At 42.0% G+C, this 24320-nt stretch overlaps 1 protein-coding gene across 3 annotated transcripts; it reads right to left on the minus strand.

The window, feature by feature from the left end:
• Positions 1 to 393: 393 nt before the first annotated feature.
• SUSD2 (sushi domain containing 2) lies at positions 394 to 22469 on the minus strand. Of its 3 annotated transcripts, none has more exons than XM_065851671.2 (15): positions 22089 to 22295; positions 19635 to 19839; positions 18153 to 18304; positions 17494 to 17661; positions 17118 to 17292; positions 15787 to 15988; positions 14948 to 15033; positions 14075 to 14343; positions 12346 to 12489; positions 11372 to 11527; positions 10181 to 10429; positions 8783 to 9055; positions 8294 to 8476; positions 2556 to 2646; positions 394 to 1372 (listed from the first exon to the last, which is right to left on the minus strand). In XM_065851671.2, the coding sequence occupies exons 1-15, from the start codon at positions 22153 to 22155 to the stop codon at positions 1291 to 1293; spliced, it is 2502 nt and encodes an 833-aa protein (XP_065707743.1). In that variant the 5' UTR covers positions 22156 to 22295; the 3' UTR covers positions 394 to 1290. The 3 variants fall into 3 exon arrangements, with proteins under 3 accessions (XP_065707743.1, XP_071672063.1, XP_071672064.1); XM_071815962.1 differs by lacking the exon at positions 394 to 1372 and adding an exon at positions 5798 to 5844 and having other exon boundaries at positions 2556 to 4204; positions 22089 to 22469; XM_071815963.1 differs by lacking the exon at positions 394 to 1372 and adding an exon at positions 5798 to 5844 and having other exon boundaries at positions 2556 to 4050; positions 22089 to 22297.
• Positions 22470 to 24320: the final 1851 nt, after the last annotated feature.

Below are 24320 nucleotides of genomic sequence, written 5' to 3' on the forward strand. Positions count from 1 at the left end.
CTGCTTATGGTCTGGGGTCTCCGTTTACAAACAACAATGGCAACAGCAACAGCAGCTCATAAGTAATGGATAATTTTACACTTCATAATACATGGTCTGAGGCATTTCTTTTCATTTGTCTCGTTCCCATTATAATGTAAAATCTGTACTGTTTCACTAGTTTAGTTTTCCTGTAAATTTGTTACTTACTTTGTCCTTGCTTTTTGAAAGCACCATGATTTTCTGCTGGTTTGTGAATTAAAGACCTCGGAAAACCAGACCAAGCGACCTGCGAAAGTTAGCAGTTCTTTCACTGTCAAAAAGAGTTGCACAATACAGACCTGACTTCACAAGTCTTTTGGGACGTAGGCAAAAGCAAGTTTTGGGATGTAGGCAAAAGGATTCTGTACAAGGTAGTAGTTCAGAAATCACTTTTTAATGAAGATAGTGAAGCACACTGTGATACAGATAGATATTAACATAGAAACAGTAAGTACGTTACAGTTATTCAAGGAAAATATTGCACATTCTGCAAAACATTTCCAGTGCAGGTAACAGATTTTTTTGGTTTGAAGATGGATTCTAATTGGACAGTTGAATAAAGGTGGATTTTTGAAAAATCATTATAAGTTAATGAAAGGCTTAATTTTCTGAGTACTTCCACTTCCCCCCTGCAATTGTACCCTTTCAAAATTAAGGCAGAAATTAAACCAAAATGCCACTTTGAGTGGGTACTCAGAGACTTGCCAAAATGTAAGAATGCAATGTTTAAATATCTTCATTATCTCTCCTTCGCTACTAAAAAAACCCCAACAATACGCAAATTCAACCCGACTGTCCAGTAGTCCATCTGACCGCGCAGCCACTTTCCCATCTATCTAGATCAGCCTTACATGGCCTCAGAGAAGGCAAATGTTTCTTCAATAATGACAGGCATGGTAGATTTTGAATCTTTTTATTTTACCAGCTTTCAAGTGAAAGAAGAAAAGTGCACAGAAATCATTAACTCTTTTGATTTTGTCAGAACTCTGCTTGTGCCAGAAGAAATGTGACTGTTAGAAGAAAATAATGCCTGTAACTTTGAGACTGATCCTTCCAGAAGCATTTTCCTTTGCTCACGAGAGACAGCAGGCTGAGCCTGCCACGATATAATCCCAACGAGTTGGTTAGCATTTCCCATACAATTCAATACTCATTATATTGAAAGCAGAAATCAAATGACAGCATACTATATACAACCATTGTTTGTGGAAAGTCTGTCTTTGTTGCTGTGGATGATTTAATCCTATGCTATGCTGCTTCTGTATTTCGTTAAAAACTCTTCTGGAATTTCATTGTTTCTTGTGCAGATACAACTGGAACTTCTAAAACAAGTTTCTGGTTGCTTCTGTGTCTTTGGAAGCAAAAACAAAGGAGAAGTTTTGTTTAAAAAAGGCTAGAAATGACTGTTAAAAGTCATTACCATAATGTCATTGCTTAGATCAAGGTGAGAAGAATATTGCGTTAGGTGGAATAGTAATGTTGCACCAATTTTTAAAGTACTAATTCTGTGTAATTCTAACACATACCTTCCCCAAGGAACAATATCCTTTCCCTGTCATACACCACTGAAGATTCAAAATATTTAAATTACCAAAAGTAGTGACTGAAGGATATAGAATGATGGAATCATTTTGGTTGGAACAGCCTCCCGGGATCATCGAGTCCAACCATAACCTAACCCAACTCTAGCACTAAATATGTAGCAACCCTTCTATTTGAGCAACCTGTGATGAAATTAGAGAATACTAAAAGTTTGCTGTTATCCCTGTGCAACAATCAATTTCTGTTTTCTACTACAATGGTCTAAGTTATAGGAGCAAAAGAAGAAACTGGGCAAATGTCACTTGTTTGAAATCACTGATAATGAAGGGTCTGGAAAGCAGGTTGGGTTTCGAGTACAAAAAGACAGAGGAAAAAAGCCTAAGTAAGCAGGAAATGTGGGATTCACTGGTAAATTCTGGACCTTACATTGGCTTTTTTTTTTTTGCTACGAGAAACATATCACCAAATATTGATACATTTGCAACTACCTAACAACCCTCACAACTATCAGCAAACTGATATATCTTCAAATTCTATTCACCTCTTTGACACAAGAGACATATAAGCATTCCCTAGGCAAATTCATGCATATCTAAAAGGGAGAATAAGTTCAAAGACATGTGGAAAGTTACCGTATCATGCAATGCACTGCTTAGACGATACATCAAATTTACCTATTGGTATCATGAGCACATCTTTTCTGAAACAGAAAACTTTTAATCAGGTAGCCTTACCGCTCAATAAATAAATTATCTTGACCAAAGAGTCTGTTCCTTCTCAATCAGTCACATGTTTGCCTGTCCTGAATAATACAATTCCAACTTTGCTTCACAGTCTCCCAGCAGGACACAGATTTGATGTTTTACATAAAAGCAGCAGGAAAATACCATGTTTGATTTCTTTGTCATTGAGGAAAAAAATGTTTAAAAGGTAAAAAAACTTGCTATTTCTTTAGCAAGTTCATTCATGTTTTCAGTTCAGTTGAGTCTTACCTCTCCTTCCTGCATAAGAAAGTTAGACGTGCCAGGACTGCAAGACCGACTATTCCAAATATACAGCCAAGAATAATTACTTGTTTGATATCTGAAAAACAGAGACCAGCCACAACAAAACAGGAAGACATTGATACATTTCTTCATATCTGTTTGAATATAGTCACATGTGATAATTTTTACTGTTATTTGTGTTTGCGGAACAAACTGGTAAAGAGTAGGAGGTCACATAGTTCCTACATGTGATGGGGCAGGTGGCGGCAAAAGCTGTTGTAACACAAAGAGAGCATGGCTAGTGGTTAAGATGTAGTCAACATCATAAATCTACAATATTTATGTAGAACTGCCAATCCCAACAACTGACATGCTTTCAATCCTTTTTCCATGCAGTTTGATTGCTTTAAAAATTGCCCCTATTTTGGCATGAAAATTTCACAACTGCCTCTGCTGCTTAATGCTCCAGGTAGAAGACCCCAAAAGTCACTGTTCTGATGTGGGTATGGTGAACTGAATCAGACAGTACAGACACACTGAAACTGTCAATTTAGTTCAGTGACAGCATAATAAGGACACATGAAAGACAGAAAGAAACCAGACATGAAACAAATTTTGATTCACAAATCTCCTCGTGTTTTCTTATCCTACTAAAGAGTTGCAGGTTACCAGTTCTGTCACTTTCCTGCTGATGTAGGACAGTTCTAGCAGGATGCTGTATGGCTGTGCTGAGCAATGGAAGTTAAAGATATCATGCCAATGAATTTTTCATGACACAAGAGGATTAGTAAAATTTTCGGAGATGCAGCATGTGGAGTGAACTGTCCAGGAGAAACAATGCTGCTTGAATTTTGCATCCTTTAAGGAAGACACCCGGTGGAGTACCACTGCTGAAAAACTGCAAGTCCCAGTGTGATCAACTTTGTCCCAGGTTCACTGTCAAGAGAGTCAGACGAGTGCAGTTCCTTGGCTCTGAGACACTGTGGTGTCCTACGGTCAGCGTAGATTCAATGCTATATCCTTTTGCTGCACCTAGTGATAGCACTACATGCATGTGTCATGGAGCACACAGCTTATCTAGAGACAGGTGAGCAGTGGTGCATCTGAGCTGTAGAGCATTTGGGCTGAATTTCTGCCAGCCCTTTTTTCCATCACTTTGTCACACCTGCAGGAAGACCTGCCCAAACTACAGCCCAGCACACAGTGATGGCAGAGCAATGTAACTGGCACGTCCATGATCCTACGATAGATAATCTGGTTTCCAATCTGGTTTATACTGAAGCTTAAGGAAAGAAGTGGGATTCACAAACTGCTTCACAGACATTGGTCCTTCATCCAGTGACTTCTGCTGCTTCTGTTTGGCTTACGCAAACTTATGGGCAGGTACCCTGGCCTCAGTGGTTTGGTCCAGGGATGATTTGCCTTTACTGTGACATCTTTGTATGTGATTTATAATCTCAGGTTATATTTCTTGATTTTAATATGTTTTGCAGCCAGTCTCCTGGGAACGATAGACAGACAACAATTCCATAATAAGAAGACCTAGTGTTTGTTTGCATCCTCATCCAAAAAAAAGTGCAGAAGACTAAGGAGATTTTGGACAACTTCCCAAAAGGAATTGTATTTACACAGAGCCTGAGCCTGGAAAATGAAACCTGAAAGTGGGAACAGGAGGGGTTAAAAACAAAAACAATCAAACAAAAAGGACAGACAAAACCAGATGGTACTTAACTTTAGTTCAAGGAAGGAAAACTCAAAAGCAAGAATATGTAGGCCCAACAGCATAATTTGCCTTTGAAACTTCAAATACAGAAATGGATTTTGTAAAATAACTGGTCTTCAATTTTCTTGTTTTTGTCTCTCTTCCTATGCAGTTTTCATAGCCCTTAAGCCTTTATTTTAGTTGTTCTAGCTTTTGTAAAACAGAAGCATATAGCAACTAAAAATCCTTGATTATCTGCAATACAGGGCTTGAATTTGATGTGCCACAAAGCTGCAGCAGCGTAATGGGCACAGCGCTGTGACGGAGAGCTCGTGGAAGCTGACAGCACCAGAGGGCTGAGCCCTGTGTCCTTGACCAGCATGAAATAAATTATTTGAAAAAGTGTTTTTTAACAGTTCATGCTGGAAGTAAAAATGCGACCACAAATCACAGTGGCTAGGTCAGTGGTCACCCATTCAGGCGCCCAGAAATTTGGAAGTGCTGTCCATTAATTTTGTCAGCATTTTCCTGGCACCGCGGAGGCCCCCCTGTCACAGGGCTCGATCAAATGGGTGTTGGTGCAACAGCAGCATTCTGCTGTGCAAAGAGGAAAACAGTGAAGAAAACCAATCTCAGTAACAACAAATGTTGACAACACGAAGTCTTTTTCTGTACTTATGCTGAATTTAGAATCAACACAAGGAGAACTGGCACTGGATTTCAGCTGTGTCTCAGACAGAGACTGATACGCCGCAGCATATCTGATGATGCAGAAGGAGGAACAAGGCTAGATATGAATGCCATTATTAGGGCACAGCAGTAAAAAAAACAAAAAGAATGAAGAACTAGTAGGCAATTTGTATTTTATAGTCTCAATCAGTTGTCAGTATCGTCAGTATCCTGCTGCTACGGGCAGCACTGCCACACTCCCATTTCCTGAGGTTGACAAAAATCATCATTTTTGGCTCACATTACAAATGAACTACAACCCCAAATATCAAACAGTAAGGAAGGTCTTTGTTACAATCAGATCAATACAATTCTTTCACACCCTGTTGCTGTTTGTCATCTTTCAGGAAAGCATGTGCTGGAAAGCATTGCGGGTTTTGTTTGCTTGTGCGTGAAGCTGCGGCATAACTCTGGCATTCCGAATACAGTTAATCTCTGCCTATCTTCCAGCTCCTTCCCTCGGCTCTCTCGGGGCTGGCTTTTTGCCCCCCTTTCTCTAGTGTAAATGTCAGCATCCAGTTTGCTTATTGAGACTGGCTGGCTCCTATCCAGTATGTATGCGGTTGATGGCAGCAATGGAAAAATGTTCTTAGCTTTCAGCTTGGCAAAATGTTTTGCCACTGACTTTTTGAGATCTGGCCTTACTTTGCAAAGATCTCATTCTTCCCAGACTTTGAGAGATGATCTATTATTACTGTGAACTATGAAGTATGCTAAATTATCTGCTAAACTTCTGAATCTCTCATATTTTCAACAGTTAACTAAAGTACTCCATATGCTCCGGTCTATCATATTAAACAGAAATGTTTTGAAATACCTCTAGTTTCAGTCTTTCCAAAATAGCATCACTACTGAGATTGGCCCCTGTGAACACAATCAGATGTATATTGATTATTAACAATGGCTGGTCCAAGAAAACTTCCATGAACATTCACTCATCTATTTAAGATTCAGCAATACTCCTTGTTTTGTATGTGCAAATGTTCAATAACTACTCTTTATCTTAAAGTCCACAGTCTGCTGCCCAAACTCACTGCAGTTCATCTCATAAATACCACTAAACACGCAGAATTGCATTGGAAATGAACAAGCAATTGGTGCGGGCCTGCAAAGGCCGATAAAACCTGTCAGTTGGCCAAAAATTCATTGCTGATGTGTTGTGCACTTTCCACATTTCTTTGGAAGATGCTCATAATGGAGAATCTGTTGATATGAATGATTTGAAGGGCACTTTCGGGAACAATTAACTCAGCATTAAAAGTGCTTCAACACACCATGTGCCCTTGCATCACCCTGGTGCTTTGAAACATTGCCATCTTGAGGACATTTGGAGTGTAGGAGGCGGTGTACAAATGAAGCTGAAACTTAGAAAATATTGGGCAATTTCTTGTAAATCATAGAGAGAGCCTAACTGCTACAAATCAAACAGTCCCAGGCTAACTGATAATCTAAGAGTAGTGACACAAGAGGGGTAATAAATTTATGTTATTTATATTGAATACTATTACATCACGCACAATAATTTTATTAGTGTAGAATAATATATTAGGAGATAACATAATCCTTTAGAACAAGAGCATGAAAGCCTTTAACAAGCATGGGCTGTGTCTGGTCCAAAATCACAGAATCACAGAATGGTTGAGGTGGAAAGGTTCCTATTCTGTTCCTCTTATCAAACGGATGTCTGGAGGTCATCTTGCCCGAGTCCCCTGTTCAAGCAGGGCCACCCAGAGTCAGTTGCCCAGGACACCATCTTGACAGCTTTTGAATATCTCCAGGGAGGGAAACCCTACAGCCTCTCTGGACAACCTATGCCAGCACTCAACCACACTCACAGTGAAAAAGTGTTTCCTGATGTTCAGAAGAGTCACAGAATCATAGAATCATTTTGGTTGGAACTGATCCTCAAGATCATCTAGTCCAACCATGGACCTAACACTGGCACTAATCCCTGTCCCTAAGAATCTCATCTACGCTTCTTTCCAACCCCTCCTGGGATGGTGACTCAACCACTTCTCTGGGCAGCCTGTTCCAATGCCTGACAACTGTTTCCATGAATAAATTTGTCCTAATATCCAACCTAAACCTCCCCTGGCGCAACCTGCGGCCATTTCCTCTCATCCTATCACAGGAGATCTCCTGTGTTTCAGTTTGTGCCCATCACTTCTGGTCCTGTCCCTGGGCATCACTGAAAAGAGCGGAGCTCTGTCCTCTTTGCACCCTCCCTTCAGGTATTTGTCCACAAGGTCCTGCCACCCCTCAGCCTTCTCTTCTCCGGGATGGGCAGCTCCCAGCTCTCTCAGCCTTTCCTCATAGCAGAGATGCACCAGGCCCCTAATCAGCTTCATGGCCCTTTGTTGGACTCTCTCCAGCATGTCCGTGTCTCTCTTGTGCTGAGGAACGCAGCCCTGGACACAGTATCGCAGTTGTGGCCTCACCAGTGCTGAGCAGGGGGAAGGATCACGTCCCTCAGCCTGCTGGCAATACTTTGCCTCATGCAGGCTGGGACACCAGGAACCCTGTTTGCTGCAAGGACATGCTGCTCTTTCGTGTTCAACCGGGTGTCTGCAGGGGCCTCAGGTATTTTTTTCTGCAAAGTTTCTCTTAAGGCACTGATTTTATAATGTGAATTCATAACCCACCCCTCAGATGGCTCAGACTGGGTATACGTTTGCCCCAGTTACTTGCAATGACAGTTATGTATTAGTGATGACAGAACGAAGGATGGCAGTAAATGGCTGGGGGTTGTGCCATTATTTATACTTGAAAAGTAGCTTGAATTATTTGGATACTAAAGGTTTTCAAGAACCTCCAGTTCTCTACATGTATGCACAGAATATATATTTATAAAGCTGCTGAAAGAACATTACATTTATATAAGAAAAATACATTAAAATAATGTTGTAAATAAGGATTCTTTTGTAGCCTTTTAAATTTTGTTATGGAATAATTCTTAGCTAAGTATTATGCTTTCCAGTTTTTATAAGACTGAGTTTGAAATTTATTTTACATTGTCCACTCAAGAAGCATGCCTACCAATTCTTTTCAGCCAAACCTAGAGAAAGGGAAGCATGTAGCTCAAACTCTTAGAAAGAGTATATATATGAAATAAATAAAAACAAAACCAAATACCATAAATCACCTGTTATTTAGATTTGAATATTAGTCTTCCTAGAAACCCAGCGATCTCATGGCCAATGTCTTCCCAAGTAAGAGAAGTTGCTTTTGTCAAGGGCCGTCATTGTATACCGAGATTGCCTTGTTCATATAATGATTTTTAATGTCAATTTGTAACATTTAAAAGGAAACAGACCTGTTCCCAGGATGCAACTGGGTGTGTCTCCAGACCAGGCCCCTGTCACTTGGCAAATTCTTTCCTTTGACCCAGTGAGTTCGTAGCCCTCATCGCAGATGAAACTGATGGTTGAGCCCAGCAGGTAGGCAGTTCCATTCTTTCTTCCATTGACTGGGTGATCCAGCCAGCCACAGGAGATCACTAGTAAAAGAGACACATCTAGTTAAAGTGTTTTGGATTTGGACTAGCAAGTCTCCATCACAATGATTCAAATGGCATTTTCGTGGCAACTTATGGAAAGACAAAGATTTGTAGGCCAACTGAAAGATTTCTCTAAGTATCCTACCAGTGCAGGCTCTTCTTGGTACAAGGACAATTCCTCCCAACAATCATGTCTACAGGTCCGTGAACCTACAGCTGAGCAAAGCCCCCTAGAACAGTGTTAACTAAATAGATACCCTGCAGAAAGAACTGTAGCGATGGACACTTTGTGGAATGTTGCATCACCTGGCTGTAGATTTTCTACCAGCAGCTTGTGATTTTGATGAGATAGTTTTGTGGAACTTCCCACTTGAAGGCTTCTTGTTGTCAGGACATCGAATCTGCAGAATGGGTCAGAGTCACAGAGCGAGTGCATCTCTTTCACCAAGGGATCAGCAGGGTCTTCATAAGGAAAGAACACGGGCAGAAAGGAAGCATTGTGCTTTTCCTCATAAAAGAAGTTGTTGAGTAAGAACTCTGTGTCATAAGTAAAGAGGGAAGTTCCATTTTCAACAGCCCCTTGGGAAACAGAGAAAGAAAGAGAGATTCATATGGAACATTGCCTACAGACTTATACCACCTTCTGCTACTAATCCAAGTGCTTATTTACATAAACGTAGCTACAGCTGGAAGAGATCTGTGGAGCCCTACAGCTTCCTTCCTCTCAAGATTATTTTTCTTTTCATATGGAGCATTTTAACTTAGCACTAAAGTTAGTGTCTGCTTCACCTCGTGTTTGATCAATTACTTAAAATTAGATCCAAATAATTGTGTACCTATTATTTTACATAAAGATTGTTTTAGATGCCTGCTGGCAAAATGGTCATAAAGAAGTACCTCAGACAGAGCTAACTACACCAAACATTACAAGCAACACAAATCCTGATCCTGCGTGTCCCCAAATTTATCATATCTGCCATGGTCCTGCTTTTTGTTTTCACTCCGCTAAATCAGAAGCTTCCTCAAGTAGGAGCAGTGAGATTTTTCAGTATGATCTGAATTGTAGAGTACAGCTATGCTGTGCTGCACACAGAGATCAACTGGTAGCCAGAGGGTATTTTGCATCATGTTCTGGCCTATCTCCTAACCTGATGTCAGGAAGAATGCTGACCAGTCTAATGCTGCAGGCTAGGTATAGCAGCCTAATCACTCTCATTAAATGAAAGCAGCCATTCTTTTACGCACACCCCCACAAACCCTTGTTTTAAAAGGGGCTATTATTAAATTGTGATTTAATAAATGATTTTTTTTAATTGTCAGCATGGTACTTGATAGAAACATTGCTAATATTCAGGAAAAAGATAGCTGACCCTAGATATTGCTATACTTCTGTAACACTTTAGTCTGGTGATACTGTGCTTAGCTGACCAGAGCAGACAGAATTCTGGAAGTGGAAGCTGTGAAATATGAGCTCTGACTCTTGACAGACCAAAGTGCAGGATGCTCTATTGTGATTCTGTCTTCAATCATTCGCCTAGGTACATTACCCACTTGGGTGGTGGAGGGCATACTTATACTTCTCTTACTCCCTTCTCTTCCCCCAGTATAGGTTGCTTAGCACAGACTTCATTTGCTGGTCTGTAAATCACAAGCTGTCTTGAATAAGTAAAGAAAATGTAATAATAGATCAGAAAAATGACTTACAGTTAGCTCCAAACTCAAACAACTGCTGGGGACTTGCGTGAACTGACATCGTGGTTTTATTCCTGAAAGTATACTCATCCTCCGTATTGCCATTCATTACCCCAAAGAGACCCTGTGTGTGATTCATAAACTTCTCTGGGAGCAGAACTGTGAGGGCCAGAAATCCTCCACTTCCCCTTATTTCCACACCAGACCCAGAAGAGAACATCGCTGTGATGTTCTGATCAACTGTAGAATGGAGAAAGAGACCTGTAACAACGAGAAGAAGAGGACAAAATAGCTAAACATTCATAGAAAGCAGACTGTTGTGTCATCAGTTTTAACAATTTTTCATAAAGCTTTTCCTCCCTTCCACTCTGGGCTACATTCTAAGAAGCATTTAAAGGAAGGCCACACCTTCATACCTACAACCGTGGTTAGATGGCTCCTACAGAGTAGTATAGAGTTGATACAAGCTCCTCTGCCTTCTGCCAGTGTCCCAGAGCAGGAGCTTAAAGATATTAGATGACTGAATCAGATAGTGACTGTGACCTGGAAGCACTGCTCTCAGTGGTAACAGGTGTCCTCTGCTTCTTGATTGTCTTTTTTTTTTCCCTTCCTGCATCTCTCTGCTTCTGCAGCTCCTTGTCAATGTAGCCTTCCCTCTGCTCTTCATTATATTTTCCAGCCATTAGAGAAATACTAAAGCTAGCCACAGAAAACTTCTTCTGCTGAATAGGAGGCTTACTGTTAAAATTCTAGTAATGCTTAGAGTGTTTGCCAAATTATTACACAGACCAATGATCACACCCTGGAGGAAAAAAGTCAACTATTCAATCCTTTCAGCAGAACAATAGAGGAATAACATCTGATCAATCAATAGAGCTCCTGATAGGTCATGCTCATCAATGCTCATGCTCTCAATTTTATTTCTTTCACCAAGGCCTTGCCAAGCATGCACTACCACTGATTTTGCCTCAAACTGGCAGCAGCTGAACTGAAGAAAGTAATGCAATAATAAGATAAATTCTAATGAACTAGGACATTACCTGTCCTTTGTTTCACTCCTTACATAATTTTTGGAGTGACCTGCAGCCTGTTTCACAAAAGGACACTGAAAAGAGAGCTGAAATGTATGCATCTAGAGATGTTTCTAACTATACACGGACTCCATCAGAATACAAGAGCTTATAAGGCTAATGTTTAACTAACCTTTCAGGTCCAGCCAACTTTGCTCAGAGAAGCTGATGACCTTCTGGTTCAACAGGACTTCCAGATTCGAATCCTCCGAGTAGCGCACTTCAATCACATCGGAGTCGTTCTCCTGCATGGCCACTGCAGACAAGCCTGTCACCTGAGCCCCAGTTCCTTCAAATAAAAAAACAACCCCCCAAAATGCCCAACATGATTTAAAGTAAATATGGAAGTTTATAATGATATAGGCAAAAAAGCCCACAGATATTTCCTAAAAATAAACAAACATAATTCTTTAAATTTGAGGGAATTGTTAAGCATGTAAGTCACATAAAAACTCACAGTGTAAGTCTCCTACCAGTACAGTATATTGAAAGCAGAATGTTTAATGCTAAAAAAGTCTTTAAATTCTAAATTCTTCATCCCAATGGCAGTGGCTGAGCCATTGAAGAAGACTGGTTGATCTTGCATATTCTGTCCTGTGAGTAAGGCCTGGGAAAATTGAGGATAATTTCAGGGAGGGCACAACAGAAAAAGGGAACAGAGTGAATGAAAAATTAAGAAACTGATCTTCAGAATTAACTGCTCAGTGACTCATGTCCCTTTTACCACAAACACAGTAAAAATGCATCAGCTGGGAGCTACAGCTGTTGACTGATTCCTAGAACTGACCTTATGTTTCCTTATAGATGGGAAAGGGCATGGAAGGAAATGAGAATTGTTTTCTCGAGCTCTTAAACACAATAGAAAACCTTACACTTCCATTACTCATACCAAATAAAGCTATCAAATAATCTTTGATTAGGAAGTTTGTTTTGTTTTTGTTTTTTCCTGAACATTCAGTCTGCCTTCTGATTAGCTTCAAAATGTTGATCTTTCATAAGTGGCCGAAAAAGAAGACTAGAGAAGATAGGTGTTATGCTGCGAAGGGCAAATCAACCAACTTCAGAAGCTATTATTTGTCATCACTGCTTCCTCTCTTACCAACTTACCATTCGGAAAGTGCACCTGCTGTGTCCTCCCTTGCACTCTTAGGGATGTGAGATCAGACTCCACCAACGTGTATTCTCCTTGGCCTTTGAAGGTGAAGTTCAGACCATCAAATGTGAAGAAGTGAGGATCCCCAAAAGCAGATGCTGTTTTTAAAAGCAAAAATAGAAATAAGAACAAGCAAAACCCACAACCCATTACTCCTCTTCTTAGGTTCATGAGAAAAAAAGTCTCATTGTGGTGATCCAAAGAATGACATTTAAACAAAGGAAAAAATGCAAGGCCAACCCATGGTAAACGGGACATGAGGAACAGCCATGATCACCTTGAACACCACTGTAGGAACAGTGAGACGTGTCATTCCAGTTACCCTCGTCTTCATCGGCCAACATTTAGGGCTCCACTTTAAAAGGCTGTGATGGGCAGCAATGCTTATCTGGTAAACGCCCTACCAGAATCCCCACTATCAGACTAGAATACTGATTCGCACTGTATGGGGAGATTTGGACACAAACACATTCCACGAGTACCTCATGAGGGAGCTTCCCAATGTAGCTGGAAGTGACAGAAGTGTCAGAAGGCCCCGCTCACTTCCACCAAAATAAGTTGTGTCATCTTATCTGAGGTATGACTCTTAACGACTAAGGATATCTATGTGGCAAGTACATGCTTAACTGCTTAATTGTCAGGTATTTTGAGATCATTATCTCTTTCAGTCTTTCTCTAGAAAAAGAGTCCTCTCCATACATCAGGTTTGTTAGACCAAGGCAAAGAAGGCCGATTTTTTTCTCCTCAGCAGTTAGTGCATTCACTTCGGATTTTCAGACCAAAGCACATGTAGCAAACCAACACTCACAACAGAAAATCACGGTAAAGAAGGCCTGCCCTGAGTGATAGGTTCAGATAATTTCTCCACATTGGGCAGATGAGGTGTTTAAGCACAGTGTCCCATGTTCAAGGAGAGTTCTGTAAGTACCAAGGCAGGTGACTTCTTTTGTTTCAGTTTGTTTTGTATCGCACCCATCTTTGGCATGCTCCGAGAAACTTCTGGCATTAAGATCTTTGCAGAGGGCTCTGTGGCATTTTGAGGGTTACATTTCTGTGATGCTTAGGCTTGCTCAAGGTTAATAAACACTCTCCTGGCTGTGTGGTAGCACAGGCAGTTTGGCATTTACTTTCTAGGAGAAAGATGAGCATCTGCAGTGCTTAGTGAGAGCTGCATAACGAATTTTCGTCATGTTTGAGAGGTCAATCTAATGGCATAAGTACATTTGGGAATCTTTTTGCAAGACCACGTGCTTCACATCCTTCATTAACACGTCTTTGCTTAAGAGGGGCACACTGTAGCCTCTGCCTAAGCTGAGACTCAGGCCTTCAGTTCCTGCCTGAGCTATGTCACAGGTGTACCTGTCTGCACCTCCAACACAGCCATGAACCCTGCTGATCTGCACACAGAGCCATGACTGACTTCCTGGCTTGTCCATGGACATGCCTTGTCACTACGGACTCGCCTGACAGTCGCTGGACTGTGTCTCACCCTGGTTACCATCACTGGATCAGATCACAATTAAAAACCACATTCAGGTTTCACCACTGATAGATCAATAGAAACCTTCAATGGAAATTTTCCATGGGACATTGTACTCTCACCATTGTCAGCTGACATACATGCATATACAAATATTCTGTATCAAAAAGCTACCCTACGGAATGGAATTCTGAAGCCCTTACCAGCTTGAGGTGGGCGATAGGTCTTGCAGTCACTGGAGGGCCGCCTTTTCATATAGAAGTGACAATTATCAGACCACAGGCAGCAGTAATAGAAGCTGATAACATCATAAAGCCAATGGGAATAGCCAGGAATCCGGGGAGGCTTGAGGAAAGGTGGTGAACCCCAGTCATGGCCTCGGTCGGGTGTGCTGCCTCCTGTGGAGTCATGCGTGAGGATTTGGATCCCCGTGGAGTCATAGCAACACTGCTGTCCTGCTGCGTACTGGGGACTGGTTGAGAAAGGCAGTAAGAAGAAAGTAATCATTCAGCTTTTGAAGACAATTAATATTTATAGTTTATTTATTGCCTTTTTATGGATATAGCTAAAAGTTTTGCTTGCCAAGCTTTATATGATGTCCAGAGATTCTACCTCCCAGTTAGACCCCACCCCCCTCACTGCACTCTGTTCTTATAAATTAGACCAATTAGGGATAGGGAGGGAGAGGTATTTAACCAAGGCAGTAAGGACATTCTGTAGGCCTTACAGCTACATGAACACAGCACTCTTTAAAAATGTTTCTGATAGAAAGAGTGAAAAGAATAACCTGTTCAGTTTAAACAGACCAATATAGGAAAGGCTTAATTAGGCCTAACCAAATATCTTTTAGACATTAGCACTGGTTTAGGTATCCTAAGGCTTAGCACAGTGCAATTAATTGTTTATTAAATATAAGGCCTTAACTTCACCTCAGCAATGAGGGCCAATACGTGAACAAGAGAGAAACAATGGTTGCTATGAACCTGACAGCTGAGAGCCCAGAGACCTTCGAGACGTTTCTATCTCTGAGGTGCAACGAGTCATTAAAAAAAGTGGTTTTAAAAAGTTTTCTTTACCTGGCTTGAATGCCTCTTACACAATGCACAGCACCAGGGTGGTAAGTACACACACTCCCCTGTTCAATGTCACAGCCATAATCTGTCTGAAAAAGATCAATGCTCAAGCTTAATGGGGTGCTTTCCCCATTCTCCTTCCTCTTTTTATGTCCTCTCCCCACCCTTTGACTCTGACATGTGTGTAAAGTCTAAATGAACTGGTTGCAGCTGTGCGTTGAGTAGGACAGAATGACGGGAAACAGTGAATTTAATACTGAAATGATTGGAGCAATGTGTTAGTCCAACCTGGGCATTTTGCAATCTGTTACAACAGGCCTTGAAGAACAGATGCAGCTAGATTGAGAATTCAACCCTAAGTGCACAACAAACACAGATCAGGCCACACTAAACTTAACATTTTCCTGTGTTCTTAGACAGAGGCAGTGTAGTAGATCTAATGTTTTTTCTTCACGCGCTTTAACTGCATCATTTAAAATACACATCATGTTTGGAGGTTCATAACCAGGAAAGAATAGTAACAAAATTACAGGAACTAACATATCTCAAAGAATTCATCCCTGTTCCCAGCTCCTCCCTCAGTGTTTTCTGTCTGCCACTGGAACTAGTGTCTTAATTCCCTGTTTGAAGGTGATTTCCATCTGCTGTCCTACAAGCACTTCTTAAATTCATACTACTTGGATAAGCTGCCTCTGCCTTTTGACATGCTACTTGTGCAAATTTAAATACAATTGAATTCCCTTGTAATGATTTTTAGAGAGGCAACAGGGCTGTGTGGGGAGTATGGCATTCCCTTCTACTTGGAACCATGATAAGCTAGAGGGGGTCATTTAATAACTTACATGGAACCTGCCAGTGTCAGCTCTTGCCTGTGCCAAGGTGCAAGGGCAATCTATAATTTCTTCCAGGAAGTTTGGAAGCTTCTCCTCGTTTCTGTCCCATTCTATACATTTCGCGGTTGCCCATGCATTTGGGTCATTTCGGAAGTCTTCTCCAAGGTGCCAGGCCAACGCATGCACTGAACTCCAGATCGATGGGATGTTGCTGGAAAAAAAATAGAGAGCCAAAACATAGATCTGATACCTGAACAAGCACTGTTTTGACAGTAACACTGTGTCTTAATCGCTAACAATAACTATGAAGAATCTTTCAAATTGCGGGTTATTTCATTACAAAGGCCACTGCTTTCTTTTTCCTGCAAAAAGTTACAGCAATTTAAAATTCTCCTAATTTAGAAGGTGACATGCCAGCACGCAGCAAGTATGCAATAATCAGAGTACATTTTAGTATTTGTGATTCTGGCTTGCATGGCTCTTTTCAGAGACAAGTTTTCTACTCATGCCTTTTCATATCATAGTTCTGTTTAGGCCAGAATGAAGAATGTCTGGATACTCTAACAAAACCTAACCCTGTGCACCAGCAGGATCAGGCCTGATGGCAATAGAAAGGGAGAAACTATTCAGAATCCTTGCAGTGTCCCAAGGCTACTCTGCTCTGCACCCAAGAAAAGATATCATATGTGAAGTGTAATAAAGAAACCCTCCAGAAAGAGAAAAGGTTACACTTCTGTAGGTAGCAACTCCTAAATGCTAAAAACGTTTCTGATGTATTAGTAACATGTTCTAACACTGAAGAGGTGGCATTCAGATGTTCACGGGGGCTACACCATCTACATCAGAAAGTGCGGGCGTTGAAGAATTATGAAGAAACATCTGTCCAAGCTCAGAATATGTATGGAGCACTTACAGAGGTAAATCACCAAAAATCACAGGGAAATATACAATGAAATAAAAGGAAGTGGGCATAAAATTTGTAGGAATGCAAAGGCCTGCATGCAAAATAGAAAAAAGAACAAAGGAAGAGGAAGGTCTGTGGGTGCAGTGGCAGGAATTGGACAATTAGGGCCTCCTCCACAGATGTGACAACAAAATAAATCAGCAGATTCTGGTTTGCCGAGGGCGCTGGGTTTGGCCGGGCCCATGTCCTCTTTACTTTGTAAACTGTCTTTATCTCGACTCATGAGTTTTTCCTCACTTTTGCCTTTCCAATTATCTCCCCATTTTTTCATATTAAATGGAGCCTGAGTCCCAGTTTCAAATGTCAAAGTAGACAGCAGCTTTAACACAGGAAGCAATAACATGGTATCTGCGATAAATGAACATTGTGTACTTGCCTCTGCCCGTCAGAATAGCTGCTGGGTATAATTCTCAAAATCCCAACGTCCCATGTACTGTAGTTTCCTGTAGCAGGTACCGGAATAAAAGAAAATGTCCCAGTGTTGGGGATTTCTCTTGCCAAAGTATAAAGATATTTCCATTCAGCCAACCAGTTTTCTGAGTAACTGTCACCTGTCACACAGAGGAAGAAAACGGTTTCAGATGCTGGAAAAGAACAGTTACAGCAAGACTGAAATTAGATGTCTCCAGCCATAGGTAAATGAAGAGGAAAAGCTGACACTATTGTAATGAGCTATTTATACTTGCAGAGCTCTGCACTAAGTTACACATGCGGTGGCTGCTTGTGCACAGATACAGAATGTGTCACTTTACCTGTTTCCTGGTATCCCCAAACTTCTATGTTGATGTGGGTTGCTGAAAGTGCCTGGGGTGTCCAGGTAAGAGTTAAGTTTCCATCCGTGTTGGCGGTGCCATAGTATTGCCATTTTGTCTCATTTACCAACACGCATTTTTCTCCATCTGAAACTTTGCTGTGATGTACTGCATTATGGAACAGGAAAAAAAGGATTAATGACATTTCTGCTTTGCATGGCTCTGAAAAGGTGCCACTGTATTAAGATTTAGCAGTATTTCCCCTGTGTTTGTTTCTAAAAGGATGTATGATATAAAAAGAGTAAGCTGAAGTTGTGAGAATCCAACCCTTACTAATGTCCATAGTCCTTAGATTACAACACCACAATGCAGTTATTTTCCAATAGAAGTAGCTACAAAAAATGAACTATTTTGGTCAACTTCATCTTTAAGCTGGACTTTTTAGGAGTTAATGCTGGTGCTGTACAGCAGCAGAACTCAATTGCTGTGAAGGTTCATCTCTCAAAATATGAATTAACGTGAGGGCAGAAAGAATGACTTTTCTGAGGTCAAACAGCATGTTAATGAAGAAGAAAAGTGATAAAAATGGAAAGGCTTAGATAATCTTGCATCCATGGAGCAAGAATACAGAAATAATATTGTAGATTTGAGTAAGTAACCTGATAACCAAGTTCCAGAGTATGGAAACGTCAGACCACCATCTATAGAAACTTCAAAAGGGATGAAACCAGTCTCATACAGCAATGGAGAGATGCAGTGGCCTTGTCCATCCGTAGCAACATAGCCAATGGTTTGGATTTGCTGCTTGAACCTGTTGATGTTGAAAACACTCTTCAGTGTCACCGCTGAGAGAAGGAAAACTCTGAATGTCTCAGTTGTGTTTCATTAAGCCACCTTATGTCATGTGCAGATCATTCCAAGTCCCATGGCTGTTTGCTTGTAGCAGTGAATACGAACTGGAAAGTACTTTGTGCTTACTACACCAGTGTGGATTCTGCTATGCACTGCACGAATATACAGCAATCTGCAAGCCTTAGATTTACAGTTTAATTACTGGGGGAGCGGGGCATGATAAATTAGCAACAAATAACAAAGGCACAGCAGGAAGACAAAGGTGATGTTTTAGGATTGATAGAATCACAGGGCAGCTAACATTGACCATGATACAATGGCACTGCGAATTTCTGGGTTTGTGAGGGCTTTTTGCTGGTAAGTCCTGCGAATACAACAAAAGTAATTTCATGCTGTTCTAGAATTTCTGTTGCAAATATTAACTCAGAACTCACTGCTTGCTATTTAACCATCTGCTTTTGCCCAGTGTGCAGAAATACAATCCCACCCGTGACTCTCCAGGATTGGTGTTTGGTGACCGCACAGCTACTCCGAGTACGGTAGGAGTGGGGGCAGGAAGCGGTGCCTTTGTCTGCACTGGGGTTTGTATTTGCTGTGATAATTCAACTGTGCGGGTAATGCAAAGCACACAATTGTGTTCTACAGAATGAATGCCCAGGTCAAAGGTTTTCCCGATGAAGAACTAAAAACCTTTCGGGTGCTGCTCTCCAGATAGGAAGGACTCCAAAATCTCACTCAGAACCTCTGTGGGAAGAATGTCAGGACATCGGGCTCAGTAAAATTCAGTGTACCCTACGTGTAACACATGTATCCAAGTGTGACACAGGCTGACACACTTAGGATCCGGAGGTTTGTCTGACAGGAAAGAGAATAGGTATCCTACTTACATTTCATTCTCATTGCTTTCTCATTCAGATTCAGAAATGAATACTTTTTGACAAAATGGAGATGCTAAAAAAATATTGATAACAAAGAACCCCAAAAGTAAGCTCTTTTAGAAAAGTCACTGTTTTGATACGTTAAGGGAAGTACTAGCATAGTAATGATTGTATTGAACAATGATTCTATGACCCAAATTAAATGATTCCCTGTAGAAGTACAGACAACATGTACCCTTGAGGGTAAGGGTTGGCAGAACCTCTCTGTGTTTTAGGATTTTGACAACTTCACAAAGTAAGTTTTCACTCCTATACACACAAGTCTTGTTTTGTGGTAATTACCTGTTGTCAGAAAGTGAGATTAGGAAGGTTCACCTCCTTTTGGCAGAGGAACATAAAACCACGGCCTACCTGCACGTTAGCACAGAGGAGGCATTAAAAGCTGTATTTTCAATCAAGAAGTCTTTGCCTCCCATCAGAGATCCTGAGTATGGAGAAATTTGAAGACAAAATTCTTTATAATCCGGACAGCAAACCCCCAAGGACTGGCACGTCGCCCGGCAGGAACAGGTACCGAGCAGCTCCCCACACTGGTGTGCGCAAGAGTCCTGAGCTCCTTGTTAAAGGAAGAAAAAACCAAAATCAGGTATGTTACTGAACTTTTCCAGATGTTCTCTGAAACAGGAGCACATCAGCTAAAGGGCTGCTGCAAACAAATGAAGTAAGCTGGTTATGTTAGTTCAGGAAGGTACTTAGGTGAAGGTTGCAATCATCTGCGTATTGAGATTGCTCTGAGTAGAAAAACACACTTATTTGCCCCCAGACAGTGCCTAATTTCACCAGCTCCATGGGGACTTTTACATCTAATAGATAAATCTCCAGAGCAGCCCCTTGGTGAATGTCACTAATTGTATTTGTTTCTGAGAGTAGGTCTTAGGCAAACCAGAATGGAGTCCCATCACTGTCAACCCTACACAGGAACCAAGGAGAATGGAAGGCTAACATTACTGATAAAGTGTGCCTCAATATAAGATTATGAAAAGCTGCTGAAATTACTTTCTTTTGTGCATTTTCTTCGAGTCTAACCTTAACGAGGTAGTTGTTAAGATAACTGGTACACAGACCTATGCCTCGCCCTTTAGCTTAGGTCTGGCAGAAGTCTGGTTGAACAGACCATGAGTTACTGGACACAACCTGAAAAATTGCTCAACACAAACAGAACAGCGAGAAGCTGACAGATGTTACAGTAACACTCTGAGGAACAGCTGGATTTCACAAACAGTTACGGGGGGGTTAAGCGAGATGCACAAGCAGCACATACAACTGGGAGCACCGAGGACCTTTTGGGGAGCGGAACCTTGCAAGGGCAGCACTGCTTGGGTGACTACATCAATAGTACTGTGCAATGCTGAGATGACCTAGGTAAGCACTAGAAATTCTAAATTTGGACACAGATTCAGCAAAATGATGAAAAAGTAATTAGGAGAAGGTCATTTATTTGAGAGGACACATGCAAAAAGAAAGGCAGGGGTCAAGGTGGGCGGTGAAGAACAAGCATGGGAAAATGGAGAGAAGGGAACATAGAAGCATCCAGTCACACAGGAACACTGGTGTGTTTCTCTGGCTGAGCCCCACACCTGATCACCTTGGCCATTCTATTAAATCCTGTTGATATTTGGCTCACACATATGTTGTAATGGTAAGTGAGCTCTGGATGAACTCGGCAGTCAGCAGAAGGAGACCTGCATGCGGAAAGACCCGAGGTCTGAGCTTGTTAACCACATAAGGGACTTGGGATCTGGGCTTAGCTAATAGGCAAATTCGAAGGCTATGCAAGCATGCAAGGTTCCTCTGAATGTGGTGGGTCTGTGAATCTGGAGAGAAAGGGTGTGCTAGCGACCCTCCACTGTGGTTACATGGAGAGGAGGAATAGAAGCAAGTGATGTGCAGGTTTACGGGAGCGCTGTCTGGTTTAATTTGGATGCCAACAGAAGCACTGCTGTGTTAGCCCGTGCAGCTGGCTGTGTCAACGCGGCGGGTGCAGTGTGTGTATCTGCCTCTTTGCGTACTGGCTGGACCTGTAATACAAACAAGAAGAGCAGTATCCACATCTGCGGGACTGGGACATGTGGAATTTCCTGAATCTAAGAGCACAGCAGATCTGACTCTAAGGGGCTGGGAAGGAGAAATCCACGGCGTCCCAAGAGCTGCTGGATTCACCTGCCCCTCAGAGGTCATTAACAATGTATGAGCAAGATGAGGAGAAGTTAAAACAAATTATGGTCACCCCTCATGGGGCTGAAGAGTGATTGTTTGCAGTTCCAGGTACACGAGCGTCTGCCGAAATTAAGAGAAAATGTCACTGATTTTTTGTGTACGGGGCAGGGGGACTGGGAGGACTGTTTGGTTTCTTTGGTAGGATGGAGAGATCAAGAAAAGGAAAAGGTAGTAAAATCTCCCTCTGTATTTCTGTTGACCTTCCTCCTTTATCCTGGGATAGCATGGGAGCGTGTGGCAGGAAAAAACAGGAGCAGTAGCAAGTCAGATATACAAGCCATGCAGAAAACCTGCCTGGGATGGAGGCAGAAATGCTTGTTCGATATAGGGAGCTAGAAAGCTGTTCTGTGTCTTTAAAAATATTTACTGCATTCTCCAGACTGTCTGTTTACTTACGGAAAAGATCCATTGTCCTACTGGAAATTACAGAGGAAGAGGCTGAAAATGACACCGTGGCAGTAAAAGCCAGCTTGTGTCCCTTTGCTTTAGCTTCTACAAATGGTATCAGTAATTTCTCAGCAAGGTGTGTATTCTGAAGTTCCAAAGGCAAAAAAGTTTGTAGCAGCAAAATTTTTGAAAGTCACTCACCTGTGTGACAAAGAGCAGCGAAGGTGAAGAGAATGGAGAAGGAAACATCTATGCCAATGCATTTCATATTTTGTCCAGAGGATCACGGCTGGTGGCGATAGCCTTGTGCCTGGCTGGGAATGGCCTTTGACAGAAACATGTGTCCAGAAATACACAAGGTTCGCACTGTTCAAAGGTTTGTTGTAGATCACTGAAGCAAGACAAATGGAAGGAGATGCTCCTTTTCAAAGGTCACCTCCAATTCAGGGAAAGATGGAGGGGGCGGGGAAGGCAGTCAATACGACTACACGTTATTTCCATAGCTACGTTTTTCTGAAATTGAAGGAGATGTGTGTTGTTTTTACAAGCATTATTGCTCCAAAGTTCAAGACCATGGGGTCATTGGCCAAGATGTATATTTTAATTCTATTGGAGGAACGAAAAACAGTTATCAGTAAGAACAATAAAGAATAGATGCTGACAGTGCAGTTTTGATCAGAAGATAATGAGACACCAAGGAAAGCACATTTACTACACAGTATGTGCTGGCACAAGGGTTGTAAATGATAGAGGTAAAAAGAGATTTGAGGAAGGTGTAACTGAAAATGGTGCCATGATGCTAGAACAATGAAACGGACCACAGAGCCTTCTGGCAGGGGCACAGGAATATTCCAGCAGGGCAGAGCTGGTGTGCTAACAACTACAGAACAAGGATGAGATGAGTGGAATAGATCCAGCGAGAAGCAAGAAGACCCCACACTCAACTGGTGCTATCGGACTGAATCACGGTGTGAACGGTCTGTAAAGAGGTAAAACCCAGGGATTTCTGTGCTTGGCTGGGACCTCTGGGCAGGTACCAGATGGACCCAGCCCTGCAGCTGTGCTGCTGCGTTCAATTATTGATTTCTATGAACTCCGATGCCTGAGAATTTGCAACAGTTGTCCAATCGCTTTGCTGTGAGTGGTTAAACATTGTTCTGCAGGAGGCAGAGCACTCAGTCACTCATCGGAAACTACAGACCTCTCAAAAGAAAAGATACACAAGCGCTTTCCAGAGCTGCCTCTTCCCCCTTCTTTTCCCGCTCTGCTCACCCGGATTTTGGTCTCCCAAATGAGGCCTTTCCCTGCACAGAGAGTGGGACCCAGCCCCACGGCACAAAAATACCCCAGACACCTTGAATCCGGGTCTGTGACGGGGGGCGAGGAATTAATAGATAGATAGATAGATAGATAGATAGATAGATAGATAGATAGAAAGAGAAAGAAAGAAAGAAAGAAAGAAAGAAAGAAAGAAAGAAAGAAAGAAAGAAAGAAAGAAAGAAAGAAAGAAAGAAAGAAAGAAAGAAAGAAAGAAAGAAAGAAAGAAAGAAAGAAAGAAAGAAAGAAAGAGAAAGAAAGAAAGAACGAACAATTTTGGCGAAAAACCCACCCAATCGGCTCCCGTCGGGTGCAGCTGCAGCCTCCTGCTGGCGAGATCGCGGTACTGCACCTGTGGGAGGTGCGCATGTGCAGTGCCGCTCTGTACAAGTGCGCCGTGCTGCCGCTAAGGGCCGGGACATGCAAATCAGAAGAACAGTGTCGAACGGGCCGCCGGGAAAAAGAAACAGAAAGAGAAAAGAAATTGAAATTAATAGATAGAAATAATAGAAATAGAAATAAAAATAGAAATAGAAATAGAAATAGAAATAGAAATAGAAATAGAAATAGAAATAGATAGAAATAGAAATAGGAGTAGAAATAGGAATAAATAGATGGGTTCGGGTAGGAAAAAGAAAAACTCGCGCCGAATGTGCAAATCGGCTCAGGGTTCGGGCGAGTGGGCGGGGAGAATGCAAATGGAATGCGGAGCTTACCAATCAGATCGCGAGAGGAAACCGGGGGGCGGGGCACACACAAACGAGGGGCAGGGTGACGATGGGCGGGGAGAATGCAAATAAAATGCGGAGCGTACCAATCAGATCGTGAGAGGAACCATGTGGGGCAGGGCGCATGGGGAACGGAGGCGGGGCGACGACGGGGCGAGGAGAATGGGAATAAGAGGCGTGGCTACGCGAATAGAGCACCTGAGGAATAGAAATTAAATCAAAATCAATGGGCTCGAATAGAAAGAACACAGAACAAAAAGTCGCGCCCAATATCCAAATCGCCCTGCTGCTGGGAGCGGGGGGGGTTCCCCTCCCACATGGTTGCTGTGGCAGGAGACGCCGTTTGGCCATCACAGGCAGCACGTTTGGAGCAGGAAAGGGCCGTCAG

The sequence above is a fragment of the Patagioenas fasciata genome, chromosome 17 (genome assembly GCF_037038585.1).
Source record: "Patagioenas fasciata isolate bPatFas1 chromosome 17, bPatFas1.hap1, whole genome shotgun sequence".
NCBI classification, from domain to species: domain Eukaryota; kingdom Metazoa; phylum Chordata; class Aves; order Columbiformes; family Columbidae; genus Patagioenas; species Patagioenas fasciata.

What these genes read in the sequence shown, in the direction of transcription:
- SUSD2 (XM_071815962.1), bottom strand. Translation starts at nt 22,155, where the DNA reads ATGAAATGCATTGGCATAGATGTTTCCTTCTCCATTCTCTTCACCTTC. An exon ending in CTGACACTGGCAGGTTCCAT is followed by an intron (nt 15,034 to 15,786) that starts GTAAGTTATTAA and finishes GATCTTTTTCAG; the next exon opens with ACAGATTATGGCTGTGACAT. An exon ending in GTAAGAGGCATTCAAGCCAG is followed by an intron (nt 14,344 to 14,947) that starts GTAAAGAAAACT and finishes TTTCTCAACCAG; the next exon opens with TCCCCAGTACGCAGCAGGAC.